Source organism: Cherax quadricarinatus, chromosome 55 (assembly GCF_038502225.1).
Source record: "Cherax quadricarinatus isolate ZL_2023a chromosome 55, ASM3850222v1, whole genome shotgun sequence".
NCBI lineage: Eukaryota > Metazoa > Arthropoda > Malacostraca > Decapoda > Parastacidae > Cherax > Cherax quadricarinatus.
In genome coordinates, this window is record NC_091346.1 from 25,152,548 (window position 1) to 25,165,635 (window position 13,088).

At 41.1% G+C, this 13,088-nt stretch overlaps 1 protein-coding gene across 1 annotated transcript in view; it reads left to right on the forward strand.

Moving 5' to 3' along the window:
- The first annotated feature begins 4,296 nt into the window (after positions 1–4,296).
- LOC128698904 (phenoloxidase subunit 1-like) overlaps positions 4,297–13,088 on the forward strand; it is a 60,712-nt gene continuing 51,920 nt past the window's right edge. The window contains 2 exon segments of the mRNA XM_070096974.1: positions 4,297–4,496; positions 4,737–4,887. Of these exon segments, the coding sequence (XP_069953075.1) occupies positions 4,297–4,496; positions 4,737–4,887 (351 nt within the window).

Here is a 13,088-nt window from a genome sequence, read left to right on the forward strand (position 1 = left end):
CCTTCTTTCATCATTACAAATGGCGTATCTGTAATTTTTAGTGTTACATGTAAGCCATACTGTGAAAATTATACTTATTATTATTATTATTATTATTATTATTATTATTATTATTATTATTATTATTATTATGTGAGCATATCACCTGCAGGAAGCTTACAGGGTATTACCTGAATTATTACCTGCAAGTAATTTGGGTGAGGTAAGTGGGACTTAAGTCACAGCAGGTCGCAGGACTGTCACTCCCTCGTTACCTACTCCATACCACTCTCACAAAAAAGCTAGACCTGACATTAAACTAACAATTATAATATTAAAACCAGCTACTCTGGTAAATTAAAGTTGTAAACTGTATATAATTAGGCTTGCTGGGTACACAAAATATAGCTGGTATTAACACTTACCATTTAATTACTGTAGATGGATCACATCACAACACCTGCCTAACACCTAGACCCTACACTGGCCAGCTAGAGATCTAAATGCAAGGACTAATGGTACACTGCCCCATGAGTGATGTTCACATCCCTTATCTTTCGCCATTCTCCTGTAATTCTTGAGGTCCCGCAAATTTCCTGTCCCAATTCTTCAGCAGAGGACATTAACATGGGTTCCTATTACAAAGTCAGGCCAAAACACCCTAATTTGGCCTCGGAAGACTCCAAATTATTAGCAGAATTTCCCACAACAACCAGTGTTCACAAATTACAAATGGCGTCCTCCTGTCTGCGTCACTCAACAGCTGTTCTATATCCCCCTCACTCGAAATTTCTCAATAGGGTCAAATCAGCATCATATTTTATTACACAATTACTGTTTTATTCAAATTTACACATGCTGAATTTAGGAAAATCCAAAATTTTCCACACATACAGCGATCACAAATGATATTGATTTAACCAATAATACCCAAAGAAACAATAAATGTTCATAATTTACAAAAAAATTCATTTTGGGTTTTCATAACACATTATGAGTTACCTATGAATTGTTTCAGCAATTGTATTTGTACTTATATTCTTCAGTGACAGGCTTATAGTATTTCCATTTGGCAACATCAAGATTTTTTAAATCAGTTATTGAACCCAGAAAGAGACAGCATGGAACATTGCTACCGCCTCAGGCAGTAAATACCCCATGAATAGTAATACCTCTGAGGTACTTACTGCCTCAGGCAGTAAATACCTCAGAGAATAGTATATGTAATTAGGTATGCTTAGACAAGAGAACCTAAACTGCTTGTAGGATTGCTTTTCCTTTCTTCAAAATTCCTATTTATTACTTGAGAACCCCTTATCGGATCGGTTTCTAATTTTTGATGCTGGCATACCGCCCTTTGATCATTTTATAAACCCAAAAATTGATTTAGGTGTCTGCGATGAATTGTGAAACTCTTCCGATCAGTTTCAAACATGAAATGCCACAATGTTTATCCCTATCTTCAGGAGTATATATACGGAGAGGTTTATAACTCTGTGTACTTTAACTCACTTTATTGAAAGTGGAACATTCTTGACGTTTTTGTGTTTACCTCCAAACATTAACCCATTACTAATAAATATAATTTACTAAATGTGATCTTGGGATACAACTAAAAGAACACCAGAAAGACATTGAATAAAATCGTCTATGGTGGAAAATTTACAAATATGGAAGCAAGCAGATATTATCACTCAAAATCATCACGCATTGTGTCCATTGATTAACGGCTTGCATCTTCCACTCGTTTAATGATTGTTGACCCCCAGTAGCTGCCACTATCTCAATTTCTTTCTGTAACTGATGTATAAAGGAAATTTCCGTCACCAATGTTAAATAAGTTAGCAAAAATCATTCCCATATTTCCATATTTTCAGTTTAGGAATCGTTGTAATCTGCTAGTAATGGCGTGGATGTCTATATGGAGTCAGTTTCGCAAAGATGCAGATGCAATATTTAACACTGGACAGACATGTAATAGTAAACTACAGGCCAGTAGTAAACTACAGGCCAATAGTAAACTACAGGCCAGTAGTAAACTACAGGCCAGTAGTAAACTACAGGCCAATAGTAAACTACAGGCCAGTAGTAAACTACAGGCCAGTAGTAAACTACAGGCCAGTAGTAAACTACAGGCCAGTAGTAAACTACAGGCCAGTAGTAAACTACAGGCCAATAGTAAACTACAGGCCAATAGTAAACTACAGGCCAGTAGTAAACTACAGGCCAGTAGTAAACTACAGGCCAGTAGTAAACTACAGGCCAGTAGTAAACTACAGGCCAATAGTAAACTACAGGCCAATAGTAAACTACAGGTCAATAGTAAACTACAGGCCAATAGTAAACTACAGGCCAATAGTAAACTACAGGTCAATAGTAAACTACAGGCCAATAGTAAACTACAGGCCAATAGTAAACTACAGGCCAATAGTAAACTACAGGCCAATAGTAAACTACAGGCCAATAGTAAACTACAGGCCAGTAGTAAACTACAGGCCAATAGTAAACTACAGGCCAGTAGTAAACTACAGGTCAATAGTAAACTACAGGCCAATAGTAAACTACAGGCCAATAGTAAACTACAGGCCAATAGTAAACTACAGGCCAATAGTAAACTACAGGCCAATAGTAAACTACAGACCAATAGTAAACTACAGGCCAATAGTAAACTACAGGCCAATAGTAAACTACAGGCCAGTAGTAAACTACAGGCCAGTAGTAAACTACAGGCCAATAGTAAACTACAGGCCAATAGTAAACTACAGGCCAATAGTAAACTACAGGCCAATAGTAAACTACAGGCAATCATCAATTCTCTGGATAAAGAACCCTTCACTGGTGTCAAGGCTCTTGAAGCTTCTGAAGCCGTCGTAGCTAATGAACCCAAAGTGGAATACTTGACTATTACTAATGTGTCCAATGTTTCCACTTAGGAAGATACATCAACATTGAAAGTTTGAAGCCTTTCAGAAAAGACGTTCTTAAGTTATCCCACAGAGATAATTATTTCAGTTTGTCTAATAAATGATGAAACTGGCACAAATATAACCCAAACTGAATCCAAATCTTCCTCTAAGTAGTATTCACCAGTTTGAAAAACCGTTGGTAACCAGAAGACATTCTCCAGTTATTACCCTCCAGCCTCCCTCTCTTTATATAATAATAATAATAATAATAATAATAATAATAATAATAATAATAATAATAATAATAATAATAATAATAATAATAATAATAATAATAATAATAATAATAATAATATTTTTATTTACTACAAATACAAGGTATACAGGCCTTGCTGACATCAGTGACATACTACTATATAGAAAGCCACTTGTTATGTTGAGTATTTTAGGCAAATTAGGTCAGTTTTGTCCCAGGATGCGACCCACACCAGTCCACTAACACCCAGGTACCCATTTTAAACTGATGGGTAAACAGGGACAAGGACAGCAAGTGTCTTATGGAAACACGTCCCTAATGTTTTCTAGCCATACCGGAGGAGATTCGAACCCCGGAGCTTAGTGTGTGAGCTGAGTGCGCCAGCGATCGAGCTACGGGACACTTTGTAGCCTCGCTGGCCCTGTCATTTTATTAAAATTATGTATGGAGCCTCCACTGCTTCTTCGCCCAGGTTGTGCCACTTCTGACTACCCTGAGGCTGAAAAATGTTTCCTGACACTCCTGTGACTCATCTATGTCTGCCTGTCAGTCATGCTGTAGAATTTTTTTACATAATTTCCTAAATGTAGAACATATAAATGAATTATATAATAATTGTGTATTAACATGTGATGCTATTTGGACCCTTCGAGAAATTTTGAGTGAGGAGGATGGAGAAGAGCTGGGGGAGTGACGCCGCAGGAGACGCCATATTGAATTTAATGTGTGAACACTGAACTGAATTGTGCAATGTAATCAGGCATTCTCAATCTGTAATTTAGAAATTGCTGACACATGCCTTCCTGTACTCGTTTCCCGCGGGTAATGGGGTTTACAACCAATCGACGATTGGTTAATAGGCTGAACCTAACATTTTCTCCTCCAGTTTAGAATACTCTAATCTCTAAATAAGGTATAATAAATTCTCAGTAAATATACGCTAATAAAAGTATACCACTCATGGTATATATCCTGTCTCTCATGTCCTTTGTGTCCACTGAATTTTAGATTATGAACACCTTCAGGTAGAGACTAAATTACTGTATATAAAAAAAATTGACAAACTCGCAGTTAACAACCTTGTGCATCAAAAAATGCTGCAAATAAAAATTACAAATATTAAATATCACTTGTATTTCTTTATTTGAAATGACGATGAAGCTAGACTATGGACTAGATTTTGCAACCACCAATGTGAAGCCTGAACACCGGGTATCATACTGGAGGGAGGACTATGGCATCAACTCCCATCACTGGCACTGGCACCTCGTCTACCCTGAGCAGAGTCCGGGCGGTGAAGCCAAGGACCGTAAAGGTGAACTCTTCTACTACATGCATCAGCAGATGATTGCTAGGTAAGACGTTTACTATCTACATTCACTAATAAACGTATATGGCAACACAATAAACACTTTCTGTCTGAATATCTCTTCCTAAACGCATCATGAATGTCACATGTTAAGCTGTTTGGAAAACCAACTTATATAATGTAACAAAATAAAGATTTTTTTTTTTTTTTTTTTAGAAATTTTGTAAAGTTGTGAATTTTGTGGTAATTGCACCTTGTTCAGTTAACTATAGTCTCCTTGCACCAGATACGACATGGAACGGCTTAGTGTTGGTCTAAATCGTGTTGAAAAGTTATCGAATTGGCGCGTGCCCATCACAGATGGTTACTTCCCCAAACTCTACGCTAACAACTCTGGCAAAGCTTGGGGCACCCGCCAGGACGACTCTCTCATGGAGGTAATAAGAATAAGAATAATCTTTATTTCTACAAGTACATGATACATCTTATACAGACCATAGTTGACATCAGTAACGCACCTTGTTATGCAGAGCATTACGGGCCAATTAACTTTTGTCTCTCAGGATGCTTCCTACACCAGTCGACTAACACCCAGGTACCTATTTACTGCTAGGTGAACAGTGACAGCAGGTGTCTTAGGGAAACACGCCCAATGTTTCCACCCCTACCGGAGATCGAGCCATGGACCTAAATGTGTGAACTGACTGCTGTACACGTAGTATCAGCTCAAACTGACGTGTGTGATCATGATTTTAAGAAATTTGAGGCTACCGTAATTGAGATAAAAATAGAGAAATACAAAATTAGTAATAATGTTTAAGGAACATTGAATATTTTTGAAAGCATAACAACATTTTTATATAAATTTCTTAGAAGTGTGTTCAATTTTTTTATTGCCAACGTGTATGCAAGGGAATTTTCCCTCATGTTCAAATGAACATTTTTATCTTTGTTAGCAAATATTATGTAAAATGTCTTGTCGGTATTGAGACTTTTTTAGTTGTCATAAACACACACACACACACACATTGAAAACTTAGATGATTCACAGGGATGTTAGGAAGTATTTCTTCAGTCATAGAGTTGTCAGAAAGTGGAACAATCTGGAGAGTGATGTAGTGGAAGTAGGATCCATACATAGCTTTAAGAAGAGGTTCGGTAAAGCTCTTGGAAAAGGGAGAGGACCTACTAGCAATCAGCGAAGAGGCGGGGATAGAAGTTATGAATCGACCCCCTGCAATCACAAATAGGTGAGAACATACATGTACATACATACATACATACATACATACATACATACATACATACACACACACACACACACACACACACACACACACACACACACAAACACACACACACACACACACACACACACAGTGCGACCAGTCAACCCTAGTAGCGACCAGTGAAGAGGCGGGGCCAGGAGCTAGGACTCGACCCCTGCAACCTCAACTAGGTGAGTACACACACACATGACACACAGTAGGGACACCACGTGCGCGAGTCACGCCTTCAGTGCTCCGCGAATATAAGTGTTTTTGAGGGCTACCTAAGTGTACTGCAAGGGTCGCTAAGTGTGTCAGGGTAGTGAGCAATTCTTGAGGCAGTTTACAATATGCCCTGAGCCACATAAGTGTGGGGAGAGCCACAATTCTATAAGTGAACTAGAAAGTGATACTTGGTAGCGAATTCAGAGTGGGCAGGCCTAGTGTGCTCCAGGCGACGTTGCCACGTGTCACCCAAGAAAGATAATAAAGTGAAACAAATGTGTGACCAGTGAAAGAAATACAGTGAATAGGGTACATTATATATCGAGAAGAAATGGAGGTGGATCTACGCCAGGACGTCACATCGAGCTGGACAATCTACAGGCTGCTACAGGCTGCATTGCAATACTGTATTCACCTATGCATGGTTGTTGGGTGTGAGTTTTGATTTCCAATTAACCGCCAAGCTGATTGTGAACGGTCCAACTCTCCTAGTACGATAAAGAATAGGCGATCAAGCATTCAATAAGGAATAGTAATTGGTAATTTATGGAACGAGGTGAGACAGGTTTCTATAAGATTAGGTGGTAGTAAAAGCATTGAGGTGCAGAATAGTAGGTAGGTGTGGGTCAGGTCACAGGAGGGTGTGACCAGGTAAGGGAACACTGCAAACTGCACATAACACTCCAACACACAATTCCACCTACTTTTCAGACACTTAATAAACCCACATATAGTTCCATACACACACACACACACACACACACACGCACATGCACACACACGCACACACATAGTTGAGCTTCAAGTGGAGAGAGTAGCAGGAATAGGATGGGAAAACCAAACTACAAAAGGGGGGACTACTCAGGCATGAGGAACTTCCTGCAAGACATTTAGTGGGAGAGGGAACTGACAGGAAAACCAATAAAAGAAATGATGAACTATGTGATAACAAAATGCAAAGAGGCAGAACAGAGGTTTCTTCCCAAGGGAAACAGAAATAATGGGAAGACCAGAATGAGGCCTTAGTTCACCCAAAGGTGTAGGGAGGCAAAAACTAGGTGTACTAAAGAATGGAAAAGGTACAGAAGACAAAGAACTCAGGAAAATAGATTAACTGAAGAACCAGAAACGAATATGCACGGATAAGAAAGGAGGCTCAGCGATAATACGAAAATGACATACATCGAAAGTCAGATCTGACCAAAGTTGTTATATAGCCACATCAGGAGGAAAACAACAGTCAAGGACCAGGTAATTAGACTGAGGAAGGATGATGGGGAGTTCACAAGAAATGACAAGAGGTATGTGAGGAGCTAAACACGAGATTTAAAGAAGTATTTACAGTGGAAACCGGTAGGACTCCAGGAAATTAGAACAGGGGGGTACACCAACAAGTGCTGGATGAGGTACACATAACCTATGAGGAGGAAAAGTAGTTGCTATGGGAACCTGGCACCTCAAAGGCGGTGGGACCAGACATCTCTCCGTGGGAGAGAGAGCACACACAGAGATGCTGTGTGTGCCACTAACAAAGATCTTCAACACATCCATTGAAACTGGGCAACTCCCTAAGGTATGGAAGATGGCAAATGCAGTCTCAATTTAAAAAAAAAAGAGACAGACATGAGGCATTAAACTACAGACCTGTGTCACTAATGTGTATAGTATGCAAAGTCATGAAGATCATCAGGAGGAGAGTGGTGGAGCACCTGGAAAGAAAAAAGTGTATAATCGACAACCAGCACGGTTTTAGGGAAGGCAAATCCTGTCACAAACCTACTGGAGTTTTATGACAAGGTGACAGAAGTAAGACAAGAGAGAGAGGGGTGGATAGACTGCATTTTCTTGGACTGCAAGAAGGCCTTCGACACAGTTCCTCACAAGAGGTTACTGCAAAAGCTAGAGGATCAGGCACACATAACAGGAAAAGCACTGCAATGGATCAGAGAATACCTGACAGGGAGGCAACAATGAGTCATGGTACGTGACGAGGTGTCGGAGTGGGCGCCTGTGACAAGCGGAGTTCCACAGGGGTCAGTCCTAGGACCTGTGCTGTTTTTGGTATATGTGACTGACATGACGGAAGGGATAGACTCAGAAGTATCCTTGTTTGCAGATGATGTGAAGTTAATGTGGAGAATTAAATCGGTCGAGGATCAGGCAGGACTACAAAGAGAACTGGAAAGGCTACAAGCCTGGTCCAGCAACTGGCTCCTTGAATTTAACCCTGCCAAACGCAAAGTTATGAAGATTGGGGAAGGGCAAAGAAGACCGCAGACACAGTATAGTCTAGGTGGCCAAAGACTGCAAACCTCACTCAAGGAAAAAGATCTTGGGGTGAGTATAACGCCGAGCAGATCTCCTGAGGTGCACATCGATCAGATAACTGCTGCAGCGTACGGGCATCTGCCAAACCTAAGGATAGCGTTTCGATACCTCAGTAAGGTATCGTTCAAGACCATTTACGTCAGGCCCATACTGGAGTATGCAGCACCAGTTTGGAATCCACACCTGGTCAAGCACGTCAAGAAATTAGAGAACGTGCAAAGGTTTTGAACAAGACTAGTCCCAAAGCTAAGGGGATTGTCCTATGAAGAAGGGTTAAGGGAAATCGGCCTGACGACACTGGAGGACAAGAGGGTCAGGGGAGACATGATAACGACATATACTGCGCAGAATAGACAAGGTGGACAAAGACGGAATGTTCCAGAGATGGGACACAGAAACAAGAGGTCACAATTGTAAGTTGAAGACTCAGACGAGTCAAAGGGATGTTAGGAAGTATTTCTTCAGTCATAGAGTTGTCAGGCAGTGGAATAGGCTAGAAAGTGCTGTAGTGCAGGCGGGAACCATACATAGTTTTAAGACGAGGTTTGATAAAGCTCATGGAGCAGGGAGAGAGAGGACCCAGTAGCAATCAGTGAAGAGGCCGGGCCAGGAGCTATGAATCGACCCCTGCAAACACAAATAGGTGAGTACAAATAAGTAAGTACACGCACACACACACACACACACACACACACACACACACACACACACACACACACATACACACATACACATACACACACTCACAGTACACAGTATACACAACCGAGGAAGAAGTGAAGAGGCTTCTGAGTGAGCTAGATACCTCAAAGGCAATGGGGCCAGATAACATCTCTAAAGCCAAGGATTCTATTAGCTTCATTGCGAACACTTATGCACTGTTGTCTTGGTTTCAGATTACTGCTAATCAGAACTCCTAAATCTTTTTCGCAATATTAAGATCTACATTATTTAGTTTATATGTGGCATGGTTATTGTCCTGTCCAACATTTAGAACTTTGCATTTGTCTATATTAAACAGCATCTGCCACTTCTCCGACCACTGCATCAGTCTATTCAAATCTTCCTGGAGTGCTCTAATGTCCTCGTCAGAATGAATTCGACGGCCTATTTTGGTGTCATCGGCAAACTTGCCGATGTCGCTCTTTATGCCCTCATCTATGTCGTTTATGTAGATTGTGAACAGCAGGGGGCCCAACACTGACCCCTGTGGAACACCGCTCGTGACGCTTCCCCACTCTGATTTCTCCCCATTTATGCAAACTCTCTGCTGCCTATTTGTCAACCATGCCTCTATCCAGGAAAAAATTTCTCCTCCTATTCCATGTGATTTAATTTTCCTCAATAGTCTCTGATGTGGGACCCTGTCAAAAGCCTTACTGAAGTCCATATACACAATATCATATTCATTACCATGATCTACCTCCTCAAATACCTTAGTGAAAAAAGTTAATAAATTCGTAAGGCAGGAACGCCCCTTTGTAAAACCATGCTGAGATTCGTTGATTAATTTATGCTTTTCAAGGTGGCTACGAACTGCCTCGGCAATTATTGATTCCATAAATTTTCCCACTATGGAGGTTAGGCTTATTGGTCTATAGTTCGACGCTAAGGACCTGTCACCTGTTTTGAAAATAGGTATCACATTTGCCATTTTCCACTTATCTGGCACCATGCCAGTTTGTAGTGATATGTTGAAAAGATTAGCCAAAGGTGTGCTAAGCTCCTCTTTACATTCCTTTAGAACCCTTGCATACAGTTCATCAGGGCCTGGGGATTTGTTAGGTTTTAATTTATCTATTTGCCTAAGGACCATGTCACTTGTGACCCTAATCGTGCACAGTTTATTATCGTCCTGTTCTACATAATTTATCATTACTGGAATATCGCTGGTATCCTCCTGTGTAAAAACTGAGAGGAAGTATGTGTTAAAAATTCTACACATTTCCTTATCACTGTCAGTGAGCTGACCCGAGGAACTTTTGAGTGGGCCTATCTTGTCCCTGGTCCTACTTCTGTATACCTGAAAGAATCCTTTTGGGTTAGTCTTCGATTGTCTTGCAACTTTAACCTCATAATCTCTTTTTGCTTTTCTAATTCCCTTTTTTATTTCTCTCTTTAACTGAATATATCGATTTCTTAATTGCCCCTCTCCTCTTTTGATTTGCCTATATATGCCTCTCTTTTGACCAATCAGATATTTTAATCTATTGTTCATCCATTTAGGATCATTTTTGTTTGATCTGATTTCCCTATTTGGAACATAATTTGACTGAGCAGCTAGAACTATGCCCTGGAAAGCATCATATCGGCAACCATCACCACCTACCTGACCCTTAGTCAGGTCATTCCAGTTCAGCCCACCTAAGTAATTTTTCAGTCCTATGAAATCAGCCAAGCGAAAGTCAGGGACGGAGACTTGATTGTCATTATTAGGGGAATTCCATGATATATTAAAACTGAGTGATTTGTGATCACTTTCCCCAAGCTCATCATTAACCTCAAGATTATTAATTAGTGTTTCCCTACTGGCAAGAACCAAGTCAAGGAGGTTATTTCCCCTAGTTGGCTCTGTCACAAACTGTTTTAAAAAACAATCCTGGATCGTATCAAGAAAGTCACCTGACTCTAAATTTCCTGTCAAATTGCTCCAGTCAATCTGTCTATAGTTGAAATCTCCCATTAGCACAACATTTTCGTATGTAGATGCCTTACGAATTTCGTCCCATAGAAGTTTACTGCACTCCCTATCAAGATTTGGGGCCCTGTAAATCACACCCAAAATTAGTTTTTCTCGGCCCTCGAGAAGCTGTAACCAAACAGATTCAGTGGCTGACGCTTCTAATTTAATATCTTGTCTAACACAACAATTTAAATTGTCTCTGACATACATCGCTACTCCACCACCTTTCCTGTTGACCCTGTCAGTGTGGAATAATTTATAGCCTTGTATGTGACATTCAGAGGGCATCTCTCTATCTTTCAGATTGAGCCAGGTCTCTGTTATAGCAATAATATCTATGTTTCCTGCACTTGCAATTAATCTTAGCTCATCTATCTTATTTCTTACACTCCTGCTATTAGTATAGTAAACCTTAAGGGAGCTAGTCCCTTGCTGCCCTCTGCTGTCCCCCTTTGTTTGCTGACCTGTTCTATTGTCTTTATTTATAACTTCGTGCTGAATGCCTTTTATACATTTACTGTTTCCAATCCTAGTGTTGCAACCTACTTGTTTCCCACACACACCCATACCTCTATCTTCCATCAGTTTAAAATCATAGGCATTTCACCAATGGCCTTCTCAATCGAGTCTGCAAGTGCTACCACCCCTGCCCCAGAGAGATGTACCCCATCCCTTGCATACATATCATGTTTGCCATAAAAGTTGTTCCAGTTGTCAATGAATGGGATTGCAAGTTCCTTGCAGTATCTGTCTAGCCAGCAATTTACACCAATTGCCCTAGACAACCATTCATTTCCTACTCCCCTTCTAGGCAAGATGCTACATATGATTGGGATCCCTCCCTTAGACTTAATGAAATCTATAGCTGACCTGTACTTATCTAGCAGCTCTTCTCTCCTACCCTTCCCAATATCATTTCCACCAGCACTGAGACAGATAATGGGCTTGTTCCCATTACCTGACATGATATTATCCAGCCTGTTAACTATGTCCCCAACACCAGCTCCAGGGAAGCACACTCTATCTCTCATCTTCTTATTCCTATTACAAAAAGCACGGTCAATATATCTTACCTGAGAGTCACCAACCACAAGAATGCGCTTACCTCCATTAGCAGGGGCAGTAGTACCCTTACCTTCACTGGCCACTGAAGTACATTCATCCTGGAGAACAGAGAAGCGATTTCCTACCTTCAGATCTTCACTCTTAACTTTCCTTACTCTGATGCGCCTCCCATTACTGTGAACAACTCGCCACTTGTAGCAGGTGCTGGGCTGCACCTCACTGCTGGTAGCCGTTGCTACCTCCCCAGCTACAGCCTCCTCACAGCGAGAGACAGACTGCACCTCACTGCTAGAAGTCTCATTCCCCACAACTCCAGCCACCTCACACTCTCTCCCAGACCCATTGAGGTGGACCTTCAGCCTCCTAATCTCCTCCTGGAGAAGCAAGACCTCCTCCTTCAACTCTCCAGCCTCAATTTTTAAAACACTGCAGAAGCAAGCCATGCTTTGTAACCGTCCACACTAATTCCCAAAGCAGCTCAGGGTCTGTGACCTCACGTGACGACTGACCACTCCATGGGTCCTGAGAGAGGGAGCAGAGGTGCTATGTGTACCCATAACAACAATATTCAATACATCTATCGAAACAGGGAGATTACCTGAGGCATGGAAGACAGCAAATGTAGTCCCAATCTTTAAAAAAGGAGACAGACATGAAGCACTAAACTACAGACCAGTGTCACTGACATGTATTGTATGCAAAGTCATGTAGAAGATTATCAGGAGAAGAGTGGTGGAACACCTAGAAAGGAATGATATCATCAACAGCAGCCAACATGGTTTCAGGGACGGGAAATCCTGTGTCACAAACTTACTGGAGTTCTTTGACATGGTGACAGCAGTAAGACAAGAGAGAGAGGGGTGGGTGGATTGCATTTTCTTGGACTGCAAGAAGGCGTTTGACACAGTTCTACACAAGAGATTAGTGCAAAAACTGAAGGACCAAGCAGGGGTAACAGGGAACGCACTACAATGGATCAGGGAATACTTGTCAGGAAGACAGCAGCGAGTCATGGTACGTGGCGAGGTGTCAGAGTGGGCACCTGTGACCAGCGGGGTCCCACATGGGT